Genomic DNA, 25,186 nt, shown 5'->3' with positions numbered 1-25,186 from the left:
TTATCGGGGAAGGGCTATATTAAACAAAATGATTAGCTAATCACACCCTTTTAGTATATCATACATTTGATGATTGATGACACAGACACCTTATAAAAATGCAGGAGCGTGGATCAGAAAAACAGTCAGTATCTGGTGTGACCATCATTTGCCTCATGCAGCGCAACACATCTCCTTTGCATAGAGTTGATCAGGCGGTTTGATTGTGGCCTGTTGTCCCACTCCTCTTCAATGGCTGTGCGAAGTTGCTGGATATTGGCAGGAACTGGAACACGCTGTCGTACACCTCATTCCAGAGCATACCAAACATGCCTAATGGGTGACATGTCTGGTGAGTATGCAGGCCATGGAAAAATTGGGACATTTGGCGGATGCTAGGAGAATGCTACCTGCCCCAATGCATAGTGCCAACTGTACAGTTTGGTGGAGGCGGAATAATGGTCTGGGGATGTTTTTCATGGTTAGGGCTTGGCCCCTTAGTTCCAGTGAAGGGAAATCATAATGCTACAGCATACAATGACATTCTAGACAATTCTGTGCTTCCAACTTTGTGGCAACAGTTTGGGGAAGGCCCTTTCCTGTTTCAGCATGACAATGCCCAGTGCACAAAGCGAGGTCTATACAGAAATGGTTTGTTGAGATCGGTGTGGAAGAACTTGACTGGCCTGCACAGAGCCCTGACCTCAACCCCATCGAGCATCTTTGTGATAAATTGGAACCCTGACAGTGAGCCAGGCCTAATCGCCTAACGTCAGTACCTGACCTCACTAATGCTCTTGTGGCTGAATGGAAGCAAGTTCCCGCAGAAATGTTCCAACATAGTGGAAAGCCTTCCCAGAAGAGTGGAGGCTGTTATAGCAGCAAATGGGGGGACCAACTCCATATTAATGTCCATGATTTTGAAATTAGATATTCGACGAGCCATGTAGTGTATTTTTGTTCAGTTTAGTTGATGTAGAATGGGAAGATGTACCAAAACACATTAAAATAAAACATCTGGAAAATGTATTTCTTCCAAAATGCCATGCCCAAATGCCACCATAAATCAAGCATAGCTCTTTTAACAAAAGGTGTTGTTTTGTAGTGACTCAGAGCTATTGAATACGTTTATGGATAGCACACTCAACACTCCCTATGGAAGGGGGGAAGTAGGTATGCAAGGTGAATTCAAGAATTGGAAAACCCTCATAAAAAATAAATGTTTGTTTTCAATTATTGTTTTCCAATCTAATTTAATATGTAATTGATCCCAACCATGTCACACTAACCGTGACCATATAATAATGATAATTTGTAGATTCCAGTGAATTGTCAAACCGAAGTAAAATACTGGTGATTTAACATTCCTCTGCATGCAACAACCACAAAAAAAGATTCAGAAGCATCACTAAATTATGTAATATGTATGAGCGTCATATCCTGATTTCCATTCGTAAAAGTTGAAACTTCAATACATTTTGGAAATATTAAAAGTCCCATTTGTTACCAAGAAAGGTATTTTGACAAATGTTTTAGTTAATCTGTACATTATATCTGTTTTCTGGTACTCAAAACATGTTAACGGAAATAAGAATTGATAATTTGACAAATTAGCTTCGGTGAAGTTCTGCAAATGTTTGAGAAGCGCTTTTATTTTGAAAGCTTATTCCAGTCAAACAGGAAATAGATTGCTCTTATTCTCGCAGATTTACAGGTCTGGACAAAGCGGTAACGGAAAAATTGGTCGGCGCGATAGTTATCGTTTTACAAATGGCTATAATACAAGACAAATATAATTGAATACAACTGTCGTGTGTTCAGTGAACTCCTAAACATGACAACTGAGGAGGAGAGGGGCGTAGTGCGTGTCAAAGTCAAGGTGAGGAATATGTGAAAGTGGTGTACTCTTGCCTATGTTGCCAGGTATCACATTTCCAGATAGTAAGCTAGTTATTGTCATGACTGTGGCCGACCTATTTGAGCCATTTCACATGACATTTGCGGTAGCTTGTAGCTAGCCTACTTTGATCTTGGAACTGTTAAGCAACCACTTCATCTGCCTAGTCCAGACCAGTGCTTTGTTGTTTTTAGCATTGAGGCTACAGTTGCTAACGTCTATAGTAATGAGCAAAGTGTACAGTATGGTGTTTTGAAGACAAGAATTAACTGGGGGGGGGGGGGGGGGGTCATCTTGACGTCAGTGATCTCCAGGTCGGAAAGTCGGAGCTCAAGAACGATGCACGAGTTTCCGACTTAGACTTCCGAATTGTACGAATGTTCAAAAGAATTTTCCTGTCGAGCTCGTTTCCCCCCCCGAGTTCCCGGTTGTCTTGAACGCGTTGAAGTCGGAATTCAGTGATTTCCTAGTTCCCAGTTCAACCCTCTTGGATCTTCTGACTATAAAAAGTAAATGATTGATTTAAAAAAAATAAAGCTAGCTAAACAAATTAGGAATATTCTGTGATTGACATTGGGCTTACTTGCTGATGTGATGCGTTGTGGTCATGCACTAGGAAAATAATAGAAAGCAGAATTGAGAGTCAACCGAGTTTAGCAAGTCTTGACAGTTAGCTAGTAGGTTAATTGTGTTATTCCAAATAATTAATTCAGTGATTCAGAGACAGAACCCCACAGTAACGTGGCAGGATGATATAACTTTAGCTAAATGGTTTTTGGTACAAGTAATTTAGTAAACATCACCACTCCAGGGGTGTATTCATTACGCCGATTCTGTTTTCAAAAAGTTTAGTCTGTGGCGAAAGTTTTGCAACAAACCGAACTTGGACTCAGAACTTAGACTTCCAAACGGAAAACACAAACGAGAGTTAGGTTTTGCAACAGATTCGGCTTAATGTATTCGTTATTCGGTTTCCGTTGCAAAATGTTTTGTCTGTTGCAAAACGTTTTGCAACGGAAGCCGTTTACTCCAAACTGTAATCGTTATGCAATGAAAACGAGTTACTTTTATTAGACAAATTGTTCCTTTTGTCCCGGTGGGAAAGGGCAGTGTGGAGTGCGATTCATTAGACAAGAGTGTCTTGTTTCGCACTCCATTTTCGCATAGGAGATTTAGAAACACTTAAAATAAGGGCTTAAAATAAGTCACGGACAAGGTCACTTTTATCAATATGTTTGGCTTTATTTACTCTCAGGTTCGAATGCTAATTAGCATCAAAGTAGACATCATGCAAAACTAAAAATCCCTGAAAGCTCCTGCACGTCATCTCTAGCTGACACCTTTGTTAACAGGTATTGTCAATTAACTTGCACAAGACTGTTCACAGAATTGTCCGTTTAAAGACATGTAGCCAATTTATTAATTACTACGTTAAGCTAACATTAGATAGTTAATTGAGAGATTCTTACCTTTGTCTCGATTCGGCAGTCTCGTCCAGATCATCATGGCATTTGTAGTTCTTTATGATAGCCACATTAGCAGCTAATTAGCATTAAAGCTTTGGTGGGTAAATACTGGTGAATACAGTGCATTGGGAAAGTATTCAGACCTTGAGTTTTTTCACCTTTTGTTACGTTACAGCCTTATTCTAATATGTATTACATTGATTTTATTCCTCTTCAATCTACACACAATACCCCATAATGACAAAGCGAAACCTTTTTTTTTGCAATTTTTTGCTGTTCAAAAGTTTGGGGTCACCTAGAAATGTCCTTGTTTTTGAAATAAAAGCTTTTTTCTTTGTCCATTAAAATAACATCAAATTGATCAGAAATACATCGTAGACATTGTTAATGGTGTAAATGACTATTGTAGCGGGAAAGGGCTGATTTAATGGAATATCTACATAGGTGTACAGAGGGCCATTATCAGCAACCATCACTCCTGTGTTCCGATGGCACGTTCTTAGCTAATCCAAGTTTATCATTTTAAAAGGCTAATTGATCATTAGAAAATCCTTTTGCAATTATGTTAGCACAGCTGAAAATTGTTGTGCTGATTTAAAGAAGCAATAAAATTGGCCTTCTTTAGACTAGTTGAGTATCTGGAGCATCAGCATTTGTGGGTTCGATTACAGGATCAAAATGTCCAGAAACAAAGAACTTTCTTCTGAAACTCGTCAGTCTATTCTTGTTATGAGAAATTAAACATCTCTGAAGCACTCCACCAGAGCAGCACTGCCCCCTCAAGATTCTGAGCCTGCTTGGCAGGGTTGGTCCTGCAAAGCCAAAGCCCCCTAAAGGGAGGGAGAGCATAATATACAAGGAAATTCTCAAAGCTGCTAATGAGAACCTTGACGACCTTGTACCTAGCCGGTGGGGTGCCCCCACCCAGGCAGTGGCAGTGCTGGCAATACTAGCTGTAGTAACCCATGGGGAGGGGGTCACACTCGGACATTCAGAGAGGGGGTATAATTATTGTGGCACAAAATCAAAAGTCAACAAAATGACAAAACATGTTAAACATGTTATTGGACAATAAACAGATATGGCTTATTAACCTATACGGTCCAAATAATGATGATCCAAGCTTCTTTGAAAATATATATAATAATTTATCAACTCTACAAGCAACACTAGACTATTATTATTATGGTGGGAGATTTTAATAGGGTCTTAAATACCTCTATGGACCGGACAGGAAATCACACTACAAACTATCACCCTCAGGCACATATGGAAATCATGAATGTCATGGATATATTGGAATTAGTGGATATATGGAGGCTTAAATACCCTGACCTAGTGAGATATACATGGCGGAGGCTTAATCAAGCTAGTCGTCTTGACTACTTTCTTATGCCGTTCTCTGGCACCAAAAATGTAAGTGTTGATAGGGGACAGAATGCGGTCGGATCATCACATAATTGGAATATATATTACTCTTACAGTATTTCCACGTGGGTGAGGATATTGGAAATTTAATCAAAGCATACTCGATGATAAATTATGAACTAGGACAGAATAATTTATAACTGACTTTCAGACAACATAGGTACAGCAGATCCCTTTATTGTATGGGACACTTTTAAATGTGCCTTTAGAGGGCATGCAATTCAGTACTCATCTATAAAACAAAAGCAATTTAGATCAAGAGTCCATATTAACAAAGGAAATTGAAGGACTAACACTACGTTTGATAGCAATAAAAACTGTACCATAGAAGCACAGAATAAGTTAGAGGAAAAACAAAAATAAATGGAACTTATTCAAGAAAGATCCAGTGTAATATATTCAAAAAATAAAGCGAACTGGATGGAATATGGGGGAAAATGTACCAAATTCTTTTTCAATCTTCAACATAGAAATGCTACCAATTTTTTTTTTTTATTGAAACTTGTTACAAATAATGTAAAATTAACATCTGTACAGAAAGACTCACGTGAAGGCCAAATTACAGAGGAGGAACTTCTTCACGCAATTAAAGCCTTTAAGGCTGGGAAAACTCCAGAGCTGGATGGCATACCAGTGGAAGTATACCAAACTTTTTGTTGATATACTCAGAGGACCATTATTAGCATGTTTTAACCACTCCTATATAAATGGTAGATTATCGGACACGCAGAAAGGTCTGATATCATTATTACTGAAACAGGACCCAAGTGGTGTGTGTGTGTGTGTGTGTATATAACACACACACACACACACAAGATTCAGTCCATTTAAAAAAAAAAAATGGAGGCCTCTTACACTTCAGTGTTGTGATGCAAAAATCCTAGCAAAATGCTTGGTGCATAGAATTTAAAAAAGTTTTGTCAGATATTATTCATCCTAATCAGACAGGTTTTTTACATGGACAATACATTGGAGATAATATAAGACAAGTACTGGAAACAATAGAATACTATGAAATATCAAGGACACCAGGCCTGGTTTTCATAGCTGATTTTGAAAAGGCTTTTGATAAAGTATGACTGGAGTTTGTATATAAATGCCTGGAATATTTCAATTTTGGAGAATCTCTTATAAAATGGGATAAAGTTATGTATAGTAACCCTAGGTGTAAAATAGTAAATAATGGCTACATCTCAAAGTTTTCAACTCAAATATACACTGCTCAAAAAAATAAAGGGAACACTAAAATAACACATCCTAGATCTGAATGAATGAAATATTCTTATTAAATACTTTTTTCTTTACATAGTTGAATGTGCTGACAACAAAATCACACAAAAATTATCAATGGAAATCAAATTTATCAACCCATGGAGGTCTGGATTTGGAGTCACACTCAAAATTAAAGTGGAAAACCACACTACAGGCTGATCCAACTTTGATGTAATGTCCTTAAAACAAGTCAAAATGAGGCTCAGTAGTGTGTGTGGCCTCCACGTGCCTGAATGACCTCCCTACAACGCCTGGGCATGCTCCTGATGAGGTGGCGGATGGTCTCCTGAGGGATCTCCTCCCAGACCTGGACTAAAGCATCCGCCAACTCCTGGACAGTCTGTGGTGCAACGTGGCGTTGGTGGATGGAGCGAGACATGATGTCCCAGATGTGCTCAATTGGATTCAGGTCTGGGGAACGGGCGGGCCAGTCCATAGCATCAATGCCTTCCTCTTGCAGGAACTGCTGACACTCCAGCCACATGAGGTCTAGCATTGTCTTGCATTAGGAGGAACCCAGGGCCAACTGCACCAGCATATGGTCTCACAAGGGGTCTGAGGATCTCATCTCGGTACCTAATGGCAGTCAGGCTACCTCTGGCGAGCACATGGAGGGCTGTGCGGCCCCACAAAGAAATGCCACCCCACACCATGACTGACCCACCGCCAAACCGGTCATGCTGGAGGATGTTGCAGGCAGCAGAACGTTCTCCACGGCATCCCCAGACTCTACCACGTCTGTCACATGTGCTCATGTGCTCAGTGTGAACCTGCTTTCATCTGTGAAGAGCACAGGGCGCCAGTGGCGAATTTGCCAATCTTGGTGTTCTCTGGCAAATGCCAAACGTCCTGCACGGTGTTGGGCTGTAAGCACAACCCCCACCTGTGGACGTCGGGCCCTCATACCACCCTCATGGAGTCTGTTTCTGACCGTTTGAGCAGACACATGCACATTTGTGGCCTGCTGGAGGTCATTTTGCAGGGCTCTGGCAGTGCTCCTCCTTGCACAAAGGCGGAGGTAGCGGTCCTGCTGCTGGGTTGTTGCCCTCCTACGGCCTCCTCCACGTCTCCTGATGTACTGGCCTGTCTCCTGGTAGCGCCTCCATGCTCTGGACACTACGCTGACAGACACAGCAAACCTTCTTGCCACAGCTCGCATTGATGTGCCATCCTGGATGAGCTGCACTACCTGAGCCACTTGTGTGGGTTGTAGACTCCGTCTCATGCTACCACTAGAGTGAGAGCACCGCCAGCATTCAAAAGTGACCAAAACATCAGCCAGGAAGCATAGGAACAGAGAAGTGGTCTGTGTTCACCACCTGCAGAATCACTCCTTTATTGGGGGTGTCTTACTAATTGCCTATAATTTCCACCTTTTGTCTATTCCATTTGCACAACAGCATGTGAAATTTATTGTCAATCAGTGTTGCTTCCTAAGTGGACAGTTTGATTTCACAGAAGTGTGATTGACTTGGAGTTACATTGTGTTGTTTAAGTGTTCCCTTTATTTTTTTTGAGCAGTGTACTATTTTTATTATTTTTTATACATTTTTTGAAGAAATGCTTATAAAAGGTATTTTTGTGAATGATATCATAAATAGGACTGGTTGAGTTATTTCACACATGCAGCTAACACAGACATATGGAAATGTTTGCTCTGCCCAACTAATTGCAGCATTACCACAAAAATGGAAGAGGCAAGTAGAAGGGGGAAAAGTAAGGAACTTGTATGTTGGCCCTGCATTAAAGAACATAAATGGTTAAAGAAAAGTGTGATAAATTCAAACATATACCAATTTAATTTAAGGACCAAAAAACTGACAGCTGTGCCATATAAATTGCAAAAGAGTTGGGAAGAGACATGGTTTATGAATTGATACGTAAAACAACGCCGGATTCAAAACTTCAAATTTCTCAATTTAAATTACTTTAGCAGATTTTCACAGATTTTGCTGTGAGGAGGCAGTCATTAGATAATTTATTTTGGTATTGTCCATATGTAGCTCGTACAACATTTGCCTAGAACTAACGCTGCAGATAGCAATACTGGGTGATTTGAAAAGCCATAGTCAATCAATAAAATTATTTTAGCAAAAAAAAATATTTTAAATTTACAATCTGTAGAAGCTATGAGAATAGAAAGGGTCAGTACTTTTGTGAAGCATCACAGCACAGTTGAAAAATATCTGGCAAATAGAAATCCAAAATGGATGGTGTTAAGAGATAGATTGGAGGGGTTGAATGGAGCTGAAGGGTGGGACTAAACAACAAGATAACCAATGTAAAACATACGGGATCTGTAAAATGTATATAGGTTCAGAAATGTTGTGTAATATCACAGTTACAAATAGAAATCAAACTGGATGGACATCAGAAATAGAGGAAGGACTAAAAACAAACCAAATATAACTATTGTAAAATAGTTTGTCTAAGATGTGTAAACTGAAGGTAAAAGCCTAAGTGTTAATGTTTATTAGTTTACTCCAATTGGGGGATAATAAAGGTATATTCAAAAGAAAATTTAAAAAAGGATGTACAGTGGGGAGAACAAGTATTTGATACACTGCCGATTTTGCAGGTTTTCCTACTTACAAAGCATGTAGAGGTCTGTAATTTTTATCATAGGTACACTTCAACTATGAGAGACGGAATCTAAAACAAAAATCCAGAAAATCACATTGTATGATTTTTAAGTAATTAATTTGCATTTTATTGCATGACATAAGTATTTGATACATCAGAAAAGCAGAACTTAATATTGGGTACAGGAACCTTTGTTTGCAATTACAGAGATCATACGTTTCCTGTAGTTCTTGACTAGGTTTGCACACACTGCAGCAGGGATTTTGGCCCACTCCTCCCTACAGATCTTCTCCAGATCCTTCAGGTTTCGGGGCTGTCGCTGGGCAATACGGACTTTCAGCTCCCTCCAAAGATTTTCTATTGGGTTCAGGTCTGGAGACTGGCTAGGCCACTCCAGGACCTTGAGATGCTTCTTACGGAGCCACTCCTTAGTTGCCATGGCTGTGTGCTTCGTGTCGTTGTCATGCTGGAAGACCCAGCCACGACCCATCTTCAATGCTCTTACTGAGGGAAGGAGGTTGTTGGCCAAGATCTCGCGATACATGGCCCCATCCATCCTCCCCTCAATACGGTGCAGTCGTCCTGTCCCCTTTGCAGAAAAGCATCCCCAAAGAATGATGTTTCCACCTCCATGCTTCACGTTTGGGATGGTGTTCTTGGGGTTGTACTCATACTTCTTCTTCCTCCAAACACGGCGAGTGGAGTTAGACCAAAAAGCTCTATTTTTGTCTCATCAGACCACATGACCTTCTCCCATTCCTCCTCTGGATCATCCAGATGGTCATTGGCAAACTTCAGACAGGCCTGGACATGCACTGGCTTAAGCAGGGGGACCTTGCGTGCGCTGCAGGATTTTAATCCATGGCGGCGTAGTGTGTTACTAATGGTTTTCTTTGAGACTGTGGTCCCAGCTCTCTTCAGGTCATTGACCAGGTCCTGCCGTGTAGTTCTGGGCTGATCCCTCACCTTCCTCATGATCATTGATGCCCCACGAGGTGAAATCTTGCATGGAGCCCCAGACCGAGGGTGATTGACCGTCATCTTGAACTTCTTCCATTTTCTAATAATTGCGCCAACAGTTGTTTCCTTCTCACCAAGCTGCTTGCCTATTGTCCTGTAGCCCATCCCAGCCTTGTGCAGGTCTACAATTTTACCTCTGATGTCCTTACACAGCTCTCTGGTCTTGGCCATTGTGGAGAGGTTGGAGTCTGTTTGATTGAGTGTGTGGACAGGTGTCTTTTATACAGGTAACGAGTTCAAACAGGTGCAGTTAATACAGGTAATGAGTGGAGAACAGGAGGGCTTCTTAAAGAAAAACTAACAGGTCTGTGAGAGCTGGAATTCTTACTGGTTGGTAGGTGATCAAATACTTATGTCATGCAATAAAATGCAAATTAATTATTTAAAAATCATACAATGTGATTTTCTGGATTTTTGTTTTAGATTCCGTCTCTCACAGTTGAAGTGTACCTATGATAAAAATTACAGACCTCTACATGCTTTGTAAGTAGGAAAACCTGCAAAATCGGCAGTGTATCAAATACTTGTTCTCCCCACTGTATGTATATGGATATATATATACCAAAAAAAGAAGAGCTCTTCACTAGATACCAAAACATTCAAAGGCCATTTTCTCAAAAGTGAGTTTACAAGTTTATCAACTTTCAAAGCAGAATTACTTCCCCATTGTTCCTCAAATGCAGTATGATATACCATTTTGTAGCTCTGAGTCTCTACTTTTATCCAATGTAAAAAACACAATTTAAAATTTTACTACATAAGACCGACCTTACTGTGGTGCTCTATATACAGTTGAAGTTGGAAGTTTACATAGACTTAGGTTGGAGTCATTAACTTGTTTTTCAACCACTCCACAAATTTCTTGTTAACAAGCTATAGTTTTGGCAAGTCGGTTAGGACATCTACTTTGTGAATGACACAAGTACTTTTTCCAACAATTGTTTACAGACAGATTATTTCACTTATAATTAGACCTCCACAAGTCTGGTTCATCCTTGGGAGCAATTTCCAAATGCCTGAAGGTACCACGTTCATCCGTACAAACAATAGTACGCAAGTATGAACACCATGGGACCACGCAGCCGTCATTCCGCTGAGGAAGGAGATGCGTTTAGTCTCCTAGAGATTAACGTACTTTGGTGCGAAAAGTGCAATTCAATCCCAGAACAACAGCAAAGGACCTTGTGAAGATGCTGGAGGAAACCGGTACAAAAGTATCTATATCAACAGTAAAACGAGTCCTATATTGACATAACCTGAAAGGCCGCTCAGCAAGGAAGAAGCCAATGCTCCAAAACCGCCATAAAAAATCCAGACTACGGTTTGCAACTGCACATAGGGACAAAGATTGTACTTTTTGGAGAAATGTCCTCTGGTCTGATGACACAAAAATACAACTGTTTGGCCATAATGACCATTGTTATGTTTGGAGGGAAAAGGGGGAGGCTTGCAAGCCGACGAGACCCATCCCAACCCAACGGGGGTGGCAGCATCATGTTGTGGGGGTGCTTTGCTGCAGGAGGGACTGGTGCACTTCACAAAATAGATGGCATCATGAGGAAGGCAAATTATGTGAATATATTGAAGCAACGTCTCAAGACATCAGACAGGAAGTTAAAGCTTGGTCGCAAATGGGTCTTCCAAATGGACAATGACCCCAAGCATACTTCCAAAGTTGTGGCAGAATGGCTTAAGGTCAACAAAGTCAAGGTATTGGAGTGGCCATCACAAAGCCCTGACCTCAATCCCATAGAAAATTTGTAGGAAGAACTGAAAAAGCGTGTGCGAGCAAGGAGGTCTACAAACCTGACTCAGTTACACCAGCTCTGTCAGGAGGAATGGGCCAAAATTCACCCAACTTATTGTGGGAAGCTTATGGAAGGCTACCCAAAACGTTTGACCCAAGTTAAACAATTTAAAGACAATGCTACCAAATACTAATTGAGTGTATGTAAACTTCTGACCCACTGGGAATGTGATGAAAGAAATAAAAGCTGAAATAATTAATTCTCTCTACTACTATTCTGACATTTCACATTCTTAAAATAAAGTGGTGATCCTAAAACAGGACATTTTTACTAGGATTAAATGTCAGGAATTGTGAGAAACTGAGTTTAAATGTAGTTGGCTAAGGTGTATGTAAACTTCCGACTTCAACTGTACAGCTCAATGGAGTTGAGTTGCGAAGCGTTTTGGCGGAGTGTAGGCCTACTTCCGAATACAACAGTCAATACTTGTAAAAATGTCCATTCTTTAATGCATTCCTCTTACCTATGTCTGTCCTGTATATCTGCGTTATTTTCTTTGGGTGCTGCAATCAATAGTTTTTGACTGAAAAATCATTTTACGCAGCCTCGGCCAATGGAGCTGTTTGTTAATGGAGAAGTAGCAGCCCGTCATTGCACGGCAAGTTTTTTTTTTTTCGTTTCGGTAAGGGGTGCATAGAATGCAATTCTTTAAATAAAATCTATGCATTCCAACTCCCACGGACAACTCTATGACAAGGACAGGTACACAGTAAGCCGTAAATAATTATTTATAAATGTATCGAGTGGTAATGCAGGTTTGGAAGTCGCTAACTTTGGAAAACAGTGGATTAGCCGGTGCAATTTGACAGAGATCACATAGAATAACGTTTTTATCAAACTACGGATTGCAGCACCCAAAGAAAAGGCAACAGGTTACCGACTCGATGTAGGCCTAGTCGGAGGTATACTCCGCCAAAACTCATCGCAATTCGACTCCATTGAGAACTCCATGATGTAGCTAGTGACACGTCAGCTAGTAAGTTAAAAGTGGGTGTTTCTGCTGTCTTGTGGCACACACAGCCTACGCCTTATTTGGTATACAACCCATTCATTGTACAAAATAAAAAGATTGTAAAAGGTCAGTCTGCTATGCAATACATTTACATTTTGTTGTTGCCTTTTGGTTCTAGACTGGTAGCCTGGGTTCTAAACTGAGAATTTAGTTACAATACATTTCTAAACTATCAGTCTGAAACCCAGGCTAGCCTTTTGATTGGAAAGGAAGAATGAAATTGATTCAGTCACATGATTTTGGAGATGATTTGTGGACTACAGGAAAAAGAGCACTGAGCACGCCCCCATTCTCATCGACGGGCTGCAGTGGAGCAGGTTGAGAGCTTCAAGTTCCTTGGTGTCCACATCATCAACAAACTAACATGGTCCAAGCACACCAAGACAGTCGTGAAGATGACACAACAAAACCTATTCCACCTCAGAAGACTGAAAATATTTGGCATGGGTCCTCAATTCCTCAAAAGGTTCTACAGCTGCACCATCGAGAGCATCCGGACTGGTTGCATCACTGCCTGGTATGGCAACTGCTCGGCCTCCGACCACAAGGCACTACAGAGGGAAGTGCGAACGGCCCAGTACATCACTGGGGCCAAGCTTCCTGCCATCCAGGACCTTTGACACCGCCTGATATAGAGGAAGGCCCTAAAAATTGACAGACTCCAGCCACCCTAGTCATAAACTGTTCTCTCTGCTACCGCACGGCAAGAGGTACCGGAGCACCAAGTCTAGTTCCAGGAGCCTTCTAAACAGCTTCTACCACCAAGCCATAAGACTCCTGAACATCTAATCAAATGGCTACCTAGACTATTTGCATTGCCCCCCCCCCCCTCTCCTGTACACCACTGCTACTCTTTGTTGTCATCTATACATAGTCACTTTAATAACTCTACCTACATGTACATACTACCTCAACTAACCGGTGCCCCCGCACATTGACTCTGTATTGGTACCCCCCCCCCCCCCCCCCCCGTATATAGTCTCGCTATTGTTTTTTACTGCTGCTCTTTAATTACTTGTTACTTTTCTCTTATTCTTATCCATATATTTTTTGGGAACTGCATTGTTGGTTAGGGGCTCATAAGTAAGATATTTCACTGTAAGGTCTACTACACCACCTGTTGTATTCGGCCCATGTGACTAATAAAATTTGATTTGGGGATTTACAGATGTTATAAAATGGGCCTACAATTAATGGTTACAATTACATGATTGTTTCTCACTTTCCTCAGAAGTGGGAGGGGATGCTGCCAGTGGAGCTCCGCTCGTTTGCTGTGGATCCTCAGATAACATCACTAGAGGTGCTACAGCACATCCTCATCCGAGCCTTTGAGTTAAATGGGTGAGGAGCATCAACATCATAATGTCTACAGTGTTGTTGATTGACATGGAAAGCAGAATATCGGAGGTGCATAAAAGTGGGCAGCCCCAGGCATCACAGTGCTAGCTGCGTTACTACAGATCCTGATTCAATACAGAGTTGTGTCGCAGCCGGCCGTGACCGGGAGACCCATGAGGCGACGCACAATTGCCCCAGCGCCGTCCGGGTTAGGGGAGGGTTTAGCCGGCCGTGATGTCCTTGTCCATAGGGCTGGGCGATATGGCCAAAATATTATATCACAGTATTTTTCTTTTAAATGGACGGTATGATGGTATTTGACGGTATTTTTTGTTTTTGAATAATACAAGTTCTACATTTGCTTTATGAGTAGTGAGTGATCGTAGGGTGGCAACACATACATTCTAAGTGATTTCAATGAGTCTTTCTCCATTCTGATTGGTTTATACTGTTCAATTCAACTTCAACCAAACAAATTTCAGCACTTAGCATTTCAGCATTTCCTGCACTCAATTGAAGTGGTGTCATACTTGAGTAAAAGTGAAGATACCATAATAGAAAATGACTCAAGTGAAAGTCACCCAGTAAAATATTACTTGAGTAAAAGTATTTGGTTTTAAATATACTTAAGTATCAAAGTAAATGTAATTGAAAAAATGTACTTAATTATCAAAAGAAAAAGTATAAATCATTTCAAATTCCTTATATTAAGCAAACCAGATGGCACCATTTAAAGAATATATATATATATTTTTTATTTACAGATAGCCAGGGGCACACTCCAACACTCAGACATAATTTACAAACTAAGCATTTGTGTTTAGTGAGTCCTCCAGATCAGAGGCAGTAGATGACCAGGGATGTTCTCTTGACAAGTGCATGAATTGGACCATTTGCCTGGTCTGCTAAGCATTCAAAATGTAACGAGTACTTTTAGGTGTCAGGGAAATGTATGGAGTAAAAAGTATTTTCTTTAGGAATGTAGTGAAGTAAAGCTGTCAAAAATAAAGTACAGATACCAACAACAACAAAAACTTAAGTAGTACTTTAAAGTATTTCTACTTAAGTACTTTACACCACTGCTCAATTGAGATAATTTCCACACTGCCACATAGGGCTGCACGATATGGGCAAATAATCCAGGACTTATTTTTAACCAAATGTTGTAATCATGATTTGACTTGCGAATTAGAGCAAAACTGTTGGAATCATAGAAATAGAATGACTATTCTATAGTTAGAATATAATAGTGGCCACTTTGATTACATTGTTTGAGATGACAACGAATTAAAATGCCAGGGAGGAGTTATTGTGACAGGATAGGAACTTAAGTGTTTCCAAGGGGACCCTATAAGCTTTGGCTACATTGGATGTTTTCTCTTAGCTACTTCATGTAGCTAACATTCTTGCTTTGCATATTCCTCTTGATTTAGAAGATACTGTTGCACAAACATGCTGATTTTAGTTCTACACCATCACTGGTATTATCAGGATGTATTAGCTAGCTATGTTTGCTCTTACTCAGTACATTTATAAGCTATTAGCATTAGCGGCTAACAATTAGCGTCTAATTAGGGCTAGTGGATTTATAATAAGAAGTAAAGTGAAAACAGCATTGTTGTCAACAACATTGTTGCATGTGCTGCATTGACCATGCAGACTGAACACAAGTTTCTCGTGGTTGAATTACATCTTTGAAGAACATCAAATGCGCTCCTTGAGTGACGGGGGCGTGGCTAGGTCTGTGTGGAAAGTGGCACTAAGACAAAGAGCGGAGAGAGATGACTCAAGTAGCGAAGTAAACTATAAAAATTGATATTACACGCGGCGTATCACATTTAACAAACCAAACATTCAAATACCGGTATAGAAGATAAAGTAAAAATACAAACCGACCTTGCATCAATTCTGGTATATCATAAAATACGGTATACCGCCCAGCCCTACTTGTCCCATCGCGATCTAGCGACTCCTGTGGGGGGCCGGGCGCATGCAGGCTGACGCGGTTGCCAGGTGTACAATGTTTTCTCCGACACATTGGTGCGCCTGGCTTCCGTGTTAAGCGTGCATTGTGTCAAGAAGCAGTGCGGTTTGGCGGGGTTGTGTTTCGGAGGATGCACAGCTCTCGACCTTTGCCTCTCCTGAGTCTGTACGGGAGTTGCAGCGATGTGACAAGACGGTAACTACTAATTGGATATGATGAAGGGGGGGGGACATGCACTAAGTTCGCCCTTTTGTATATTGTTCTCAGTTGGCATTAGTTAGGGCTGTGACTGTCATGGAATTTTGGATGATGGTATTCGGCCAGCCACATTTTATTTATGTTTTTGACGCACATTTTCTCCTTTCCTCCGCTCCTGACTGCATGTGCTGCCATAGAAATAAAATTGGCGTCCCCGTTCAAGTCAATGATGGCATAATGGGTGGACTGGCAGGCCATCGTGAGTGTACCCATAGGAACAAGACAGGAAGTAAAAGCAGGAAGTAAAAACCATCAATATGTGCTGTGATTTGTTGATTCAACTCAACTGTCATTACAAAGAATACATCTCATTGCGTGAGTCACATCAGTCATTTGAATCAGAGGTTCTCTTAACTTGCAGTATTCTAATTCCTTATTTGAATTAACATTCTACATTACCACTGTTAGGTTCTAAATGAACTAGGGATGCACAATATTTCGGTGAACATATTGGAATCGGCCGACGTTAGCTAAAAATGCCAAAATCGGTATCAGCCCGATGTCTAGTTTAACGCCCATGTGCAAAACCAATGTCAAAGCTGACAAGTGCTACATATGCAACACAGCCATCCTAACCTAGCCTACAATGTCTGCTGTGTGGATCGAACAGTCAACAAGTCGAGCAGTCATTTGAAATACATTTTCAGCGAGACAACTCAAAGGCAAAATCCATTAACGCCAAGATAATGGAATTCATTGCCCTTGACAATCAACCGTTCTCTGTCGTGGGTGATGTTGGCTTTCGCAGACTGGTCGAGCACCGGTACACATGTTGCCCTACCAGAGTTGCACAGTAATAGCGTCAGTGCTATTAGCTTCACGACATGCTATGGAATGCTGTTTGGGTCTTTGCGTGGCAAAAAAGATACACGTCAAATAACACAGTTCTATTATAGAATGTTGTTCTGTATTTGCACGTGCAAGCATGGAAAGCCGCCCCTACTATCAGTAGCACTGTCAAAGCTGTACAAAGAAGTCTGCAAACAAGCAAACACTGGCCACGAACGATGTGTTTTACAATACCGCGTTGGTAATAAAGCATTATTTGTTCGACCGCAACTTCTGGGGTAGCTAGCTTTAGCTTGGTACCTAGCTAGCACCGATACAACCAGCCTGAAAACAATGACCAGTAGAAGCTGCAGTCATTTTCATTATTCTTAGCAATGATTTAGGAATCCTTGTGAGTATGTATTGTTGTCCGCCTATTGAAATTGAACTTTAGTTCATGAAAATAAATGGCTAGCCAGCTACTTAACCCTGTTGACCAAAGCTAACGTCATAAGCTGCCAGCTAGCTTCATCTGGCTAGTGATGCTCGACCGGACCGGGTTATGTGTTGTGAAGCTAGCCACAATAAGGATTAGACACAATACTGGAATTTGCCGTTTGCCTTCAAAATAAAAGTTCCTCTTTTGAAAGTGATTGCACTGTACAGCTTTATCTAACATGTAACCCAAACTGGCTGCGCGCTTGCGCCATCGTGCATTAATTTATTTTGTCCCCCTACACCAAAGGCGATCATGACACACAGGTTAAAATATCAAAACAAACTCTGAACCAATTACATTAATTTGGGGACAGGTCGAAAAGCATTAAACATGTATGGCAATTGAGCTAGTTAGCTTGCACTTGCTAGCCAATTTGTCCTATTTAGCTAGCTTGCTGTTGCTAGCTAATTTGTCCTGGGATATAAACATTGAGTTGTTATTTTACCTGAAATGCACAAGGTCCTCTACTCCGACAATTAATCCACACATAAAACGGCCAACCGAATCGTTTCTAGTCATCTCGCCTCCTTCCAGGCTTTTTCATCTTTGAACTTATATGGTGATTGGCATCTACACTTTCATAGTATTACCACGACAACCGGCAAAACATTTCGTCTTTCAATCACCCACGTGGGTACCTGCTTCTATAAACCAATGAGGAGATGGGAGAGGCAGGAGATGGGAGAGGCAGGACTTGCAGAGCGATCTGTGTCAGAAATAGGAATGACTTCTATTTTAGCTCTTGATAACGCAGACGCTAGTTGGCGCAATAATTGTATAACATGGATTTCGAAATTTATTTTGCGACGCTCGCGCATGCGACGTGTCCGGTCTGGTCAGCATGTAAGGATTGGGATCAATGAAATGGGGTTTCAGTCTACTCAATACCCAAGAGATTTTTTCCCCAACATCCGCCTCTGAGTTATCAGACTCAAACATCCACGCAGTATTGTTTTTCCTCTGGAATAGTGTTCAATACACACAGGTTGACAATAAATGTGGCTCAATTGAGTTGTTTCAGAGTCCCGCAATAAGAGCTACTACGCTAATGTTCTCTGGGTGTCACTGAGTAGACTTGATACCCCATGTCATTGATCCACAATCCATAGTGAAGGCTGTACAGTGAAATAAGTTTGCCCCCAATGCAATTCTAAAGTATAATACATCCAGTGTGATTTCAACAGATTTGTCAAATTAACAAATTATTTAAATTTTGTTTTTTATATAACATTCCAACCTCGTTTAGCATGACCTATTCAATTATGGCATAATTCTACTATTTGTATTCATTTGCATCACTGTCAATGACATACTTTTATTTTGAAGGCTAACCGCGAACTCCACTTGTGGCTATTCCTTATTGTGATTAGCTTAACATAGATGGGTCCGACCACTATTAATCAAATAAGAACTGTCTTATAAATTTTGGTTATTTGAGATGATGACAGCTAGCTATATAGTTAGCTACTGAAACAGATTGTCATTTTACTATGTTTTTTGGGAGAACATTGTATGCATCCAGCTAATTTAAAAAAAAATGACCAGCACTGTAGGTGCGCGAGACAACTTTACCAGCATCATAGCATACGTATCGATGAATCGTGACATGAAATACGAGTGGTAGTGTAATAACTACGTAGAAAATGAATGAATGCATTAAATTATTATGTGACGTGCAGTCATATTCAGGTCCTGTATTATTTGACACGCAAAGACCCTAACATCGTTCCATAGTATCAGAAGTCCTGGTTGAGAATTAAACGACTGAACAAATGAACAACAAAACAGCACACCAAGTAAGTGAAAGAAATTGGTTTTAAAATGTTTTACTGGTAATGGTGACATACAGTAGTATTGTGCAAGAGTTTAGGCAGGTGTGGAAAAATGCTGTAAATTAAGAATGCTTTCAAAAATAGACACGTTAATAGATTATATTTATCAATTTACTAAATGCAAAGTGAGTGAACAGAATAAAAATCTACATTAAATCAATATTTGGTGTGACCACTCTTTGCCTTCAAAACAGCATCAAATTCTTCTAGGTACACTTGCACACAGTCTTTGAAGGAACTCTGCAAATAGGTTGGCCCAAACATCTTGGAGAACTAACCACAGTTTTTCTGTGGATTTAAGCAGCCTCGGGTGCTTCTCTCTCTTCATGTAATCCCAGACAGACTCGCTGTTGAGATCAGGGTTCTGTGGGGGCCATACCTTCACTTCCAGGACTCCTTGTTCTTCTTTATGCTGAAGTTAGTTCTTAACTTCTTATGGCTGCATCCCGCTACCGGGATCGATATGACAACAGCCAGTGAAAGTGCAGGGCGCCAAATTCAAACAACAGAAATCCCATAATTAAAATTCCTCAAACATACATGTGTCTTATATCATTTTAAAGGTAATCTTGTTGTTAATCCCACCAAAGTGTCCGATTTTCAAATATGCTTTTCAGCGAAAGCACTACAAACGATTTATGTTAGGTCACCACCAAACCACAATAAGCACAGCCATTTTTCCAGCGAAAGACAGCAGTCAGAAAAAGCAGAAATAGAGATGAAAATGAATCACTAACCTTTGATCTTCATCAGATGACACTCATAGGACTTCATGTTACACAATACATGCATGTTTTGTTTGATAAAGTTCATATTTATATTTAAAAAATCGGAGTTTACATTGGCGCGTTACATTCACTAGTTCCAAAAACATCAAGTGATTTTGCATAGCCACATCGTTTCAACAGAAATACTCATCATAAATGTAGATGATAATACAAGTTATACACATGGAATTATAGATATACCTCTCCTTAATGCAACCGCTGTGTCAGATTTCAAAAACACTTTACGGAAAAAGCAAACCATGCTATAATCTGAGACGGAGCTCAGAACAATAGCCAAATTAGCCGCCATGTTGGGATCAACAGAAACCAGAAAATACATAATAAATGTTTCCTTACCTTTGATGAACTTCATCAGAATGCAGTCCTAGGAATCCCAGGTCCACAATAAATGCTTGATTTGTTCGATAATGTCCGTTATTTATGTCCAATTAGCTACTTTGGTTAGCGCGTTTGGTAAACAATTCCAAAGTCACAAAGCGCGTCCACTATAATGTGACAATGTCCAAAAGTTCCATAATAGTCAGTAGAAACATGTCAAACGATGTACTGAATCAATCTTTAGAATGTTGTTAACATACATCTTGAATAACGTTCCAACCGGAGAATTAGATTGACTTCAGTTGAGCGATGGAACGGAGATGCCTATCACGTGAACGCGCGTGGTCAAAGTATGGTCAGCTCGTGGCAGTGGTGACTAATTCCTGTCTCCTTCACATTAGAGTCATCAAAGTTCTATTGACTGTTGACATCTAGTGGAAGCCGTAGGAAGTGACTCATCAATACCTCGCTGTAATTTCAATGAGAGCTTGGTTGAAAATCTAGCACCCTCAGAAAAAATCCAAACAGGAAGGATAGGATAGGATACTCACAGACATAATTCAAACAGTTTTAGAAACTTCTGAGTTTTCTATCCAATAATAATAATAATATGCAAATATTAGCAACTATGACTGAGGAGCAGGCCGTTTCCTCTGGGCACCTCTGTGCACCTTTCATCCAAGCTACTCAATACTGCCCCTGCAGCCATAAGAAGTTAATAACTCGCTGTATGTTTTGGGGTCGTTGTCAATTCAATTCTTGTAGGTACACTTGCACAAAGTCTGAGATTTTGTAGGCATATAGTCAGGTGTATGATTGAACAATTATACCAAACGGGTGCTAATGATCATCAATATGGAGGTTGAAACACAATCATTAACTGAAACCGAAACAGCTGTGTAGGAGGAATAAACCTGGGTGAGGAACAGCCAAACTCGTCTAACAAGGTGAGGTTGCTGAAGACAGTTTACTATTAAGTCATATACCATGGCAAGACTGAGCACAGCAACAAGAAACAAGGTAGTTACACTGTATCAGTATGGTCTCTCCCAGGCAGAAATGTCAAGGCAGACATGGGTTTCCCCAGATGTGCTGTCCAAGCTCTTGAAGAAGCACAAAGAAACGGGCAACGTTGAGGACCATAGACGCAGTGGTCGGCCAAGGAAACTTACTGCATGAAAGACACATCATGTTTACTTCCCTTCGCAATCGGAAGATGTCCAGCAGTGCCATCAGCTCAGAATTGGCAGAAAATAGTGGGACCCTGGTACACCCATCTACTGTCTGGAGAAGTCTGGTCAGAAGTGGCCGTCATGGAAGACTTGCAGCCAAAAAGCCATACCTCCGACGTGGAAACAAGGCCAAGCGGCTCAACTATATACGGGGGTGAAGAAAAATTTCAGCAGGTGCTCTGGACTGATGAGTCAAAATTGGAAATATTTGGCTGTAGCAGAAGGCAGTTTGTTCACCGACGGGCTGGAGAGTGGTACACGAATGAGTGTCTGCGGGCAACAGTGAAGTATGGTGGAGGTTCCTTGCAAGTTTGGGGCTGCATTTCTGCAAATGGAGTTGGGGATTTGGTCAGAATTAATGGTCTCCTCAATGCTGAGAAGTACAGGCAGATACTTATCCATTATGCAATACCATCAGGGAGGCATCTGATTGGCCCGAAATGTTTTCTGCAGCATGACAACGACCCCAAACATACAGTTCTTAATGCCTTTTTCCTATCTTCAGTGTAAAGAAGAACAAGGAGTCCTGGAAGTGATGGTATGGCCCCCACAGAGCCCTGATCTCAACCTCATCGAGTCTGTCTAGGATTACATGAAGAGAGAGAAGCACCTGATGCTGCCTAAATCCACAGAAAAACTGTGGTTAGTTCTCCAAGATGTGGGCGAACCTACCTGCCGAGTTCCTTCCAAAAACTGTGTGTAAGTGTACCTAGAAGAATTTGATGCTGTTTTGAAGGCAAAGGGTGGTCACACCAAATATTGTTTTGATATAGATTTTTCTTCTGTTAACTCACTTTGCATTTAGTAAATTGATAAATATAATCTATTAACGTGTTTTAAAAAAATAATAAAAAAATTCTTACTTTCCAGCATTTTTTCACACCTGCCTAAAACGTATGCACAGTACTGAATGTAAATGCCAACAAAATAACTTGGTGTGTAACCTTAACTTGGCAAGTCAGGTAAGAACAAATTCTTATTTACAATGACGGCCTACCCCGGCAAAACCCGGACGACGCTGGGCCAATTGTGCGCCGCCCGATGGGACTCCCAATCACGGCCAATGTGAAACAGCCTGGATTCAAACCAGGGACTGTAGTAACGCCTCTTGCACTGAGATGCAGTGCCTTAGACTGCTGTGTGTGTGTGAACTATTTAACTGTACTAGAATGCTTAAGGCCACTAAAATGTTAAATATCGGTGGCAAGGAAAATATTGGATATTGATATCGGCCAAGAATGTCATATCGTGCATCACTAAAATGAACCTTTATAAAATTTCACGGACGATTAGCTTAGACCAAGTTTATTCACCCATTGGGTCAATACAGCTGCATAAGACAAGACATATTCACACAAGCACTGCTATTTAACCCTTTCTCCTATTCTAAGTCTCCTACACATCTGAATAGTCAATGCATCTCTGTTGCTTGACAGAACCTTAGTGATATCTGTTCTTCCTCTGATCTGACCACTGCCCCAAAGTGTTCACTCCTCCCCAACTCACAGCTGTCATGTTGACTCGTACCAGACTCTTTTCCTCCCATAGGATCCCTGATGGCTAACGATAACATATCCGGACACAATGTAAACGTTATACATTCCCCTCTCCCTCAGTGACATGAAGAAGTATTTTTAATATTTTCAGAACTCAACACCATAGAAATTATTGCATCATAATACCAGGCAGCCATTGCGAGTGTACCCATAAGTTTACCAGTCAAATGACCAGGGTTAGAGGTTACAGGCCCATTATTCATTGTTTGCCTCAACACCTTGCTTGTTTCAGCAAGGAGCAACAGAGTTTCAAGTTAAACCATGTAATTGCAGAAACGAACTCAACTGCGCAAATTCTGGGCGTGTTTTGTTGTTGTAAAACAGTTCTGATGGTTATTTTACGGTCTTCATCCATAACCTTTGGTTAAACGGTAATTATGCCAGCCCTAGCATTAGCACAGTATACATGATCCCAATTTTAGCTCCAAGATGCCGGCTTTTAGAAAAGCCGCAATAGTAGATTGTGCTGATTTTTATTGGTGCATTGAACCTTGTTACGTGCTGTAGCTTAAACACTTCATGGATAAGCTGTCATCGTTTTAGCATTATCTGAATTCCACCATCTTCATGCAACTTCGCCATTCTGCAGAAAATATTAGAAAGTATTGTTGTGGGAAAAAGCTTTTGCCTACAGTAAAGTTAAAAAATAAATGATGAAGAGGGACATCATCACTACTCTGGACGGTTCTGACTTAGAATATGTGGACAAATACCTAGGTGTCTGGTTAAACTGTAAACTCTCCTTCCAGACTCACATTTCCAATCCAAAGTTAAATCTACAATTGGCTTCTTATTTCGCAACAAAGCATCCTTCACTCATGCTGCCAAACATACCCTCGTAAAACTGACCATCCTACCGATCCTCGACTTCGGCGATGTCATTTACAAAATAGCTTCCAATACCCTACTCAATAAATTGGATGCAGTCTATCACAGTGCCATCCGTTTTGTCACCAAAGCCCCATATACTACCCACCACTGCGACCTGTACTCTCTCGTTGGCTGGCCCTCGCTTCATACTCGTCGCCAAACCCACTGGCTCCAGGTCATCTACAAGACCCTGCTAGGTAAAGTCCCCCCTTATCTCAGCTCGCTGGTCACCATAGCAGCACCCACCTGTAGCACGCGCTCCAGCAGGTATATCTCTCTGGTCACCCCCAAAGCCAATTCCTCCTTTGGCCGCCTCCTTCCAGTTCTCTGCTGCCAATGACTGGAACGAACTACAAAAATCTCTGAAACTGGAAACACTCATCTCCCTCACTAGCTTTAAGCACCAGCTGTCAGAGCAGCTCACAGATTACTGCACCTGTACATAGCCCATCTATAATTTAGCCCAAACAACTACCTCTTCCCCTACTGTATTTATTTATTTTTCTCCTTTGCACCCCTCTATTTCTACTTTGCACATTCTTCCACTGCAAATCTACCATTCCAGTGTTTTACTTGCTATATTGTATTTACTTCACCACCATGGCCTTTTTTTGCCTTTACCTCCCTTATCACCTCATTTGCTCACATTGTATGTAGACTTATTTTTCTACTGTATTATTGACTGTACGTTTGTTTTACTCCATGTGTAACTATGTGTTGTATGTGTCGAACTGCTTTACTTTATCTTGGCCAGGTCGCAATTGTAAATGAGAACTTGTTCTCAACATGCCTACCTGGTTAAATAAAGATGAAATAAAAACTAAAAATACATAGCATTCGGAAAGTATTCAGACCCGTTCCCTTTTTCCACATTTTGTTACGTTACAGCCTTATTGTAAAATTGATTAAATACACATTTTCCCTCATCATTCTACACACAATACCCCATAATGACAGAGAAAACAGGTTTGTATTTTTTGCAAATTTATTAAAAATAAAAAAAACATTTTTGGGGAGAATGGGAGAAGAATGGGAGAAACTCCCCAAATACAGGTGTACCAAGCTTGTAGCGTCATACCCAAGAAGACCCGACGCTGTAATCGCTGCCAAAGGTGCTTCAACAAAGTACTGAGTAAAGGGTCTGAATACTTATATAAATGTGAGTTTCAGTTTATTTTTAATACAGTTGCAAACATGTCAACCTGTTTTTGCTTTGTCATTATGGGGTATTCTGTTTTAGAATAAGGCTTTAATGTAACAAAATGTGGAAAGTCAAGG

At 40.8% G+C, this 25,186-nt stretch overlaps 1 protein-coding gene across 3 annotated transcripts in view; it reads left to right on the top strand.

Annotated features, from left to right (window-relative positions):
- Positions 1 to 1,684: 1,684 nt before the first annotated feature.
- Positions 1,685 to 25,186, top strand: part of LOC139556984 (TBC1 domain family member 25-like) — a 34,132-nt gene continuing 10,630 nt past the window's right edge. The window contains exons 1-3 of one of the 3 annotated variants that reach the window (XM_071371219.1): positions 1,840 to 1,858; positions 13,697 to 13,806; positions 21,988 to 22,181. In XM_071371219.1, coding sequence (XP_071227320.1) covers positions 22,075 to 22,181 — 107 coding nt within the window. In that variant the 5' untranslated portion in view covers positions 1,840 to 1,858; positions 13,697 to 13,806; positions 21,988 to 22,074. Of the gene's footprint in view, positions 1,859 to 13,696; positions 13,807 to 21,987; positions 22,182 to 25,186 lie in introns of those variants that run through there. The other 2 variants (XM_071371218.1, XM_071371220.1) reach the window with 2 other exon arrangements.

The sequence above is a fragment of the Salvelinus alpinus genome, chromosome 28 (genome assembly GCF_045679555.1).
Source record: "Salvelinus alpinus chromosome 28, SLU_Salpinus.1, whole genome shotgun sequence".
Lineage (NCBI taxonomy): Eukaryota > Metazoa > Chordata > Actinopteri > Salmoniformes > Salmonidae > Salvelinus > Salvelinus alpinus.
The sequence above is the reverse complement of the archived record's forward strand: the minus strand, read 5'-3'. Positions and strand labels throughout refer to the sequence as shown.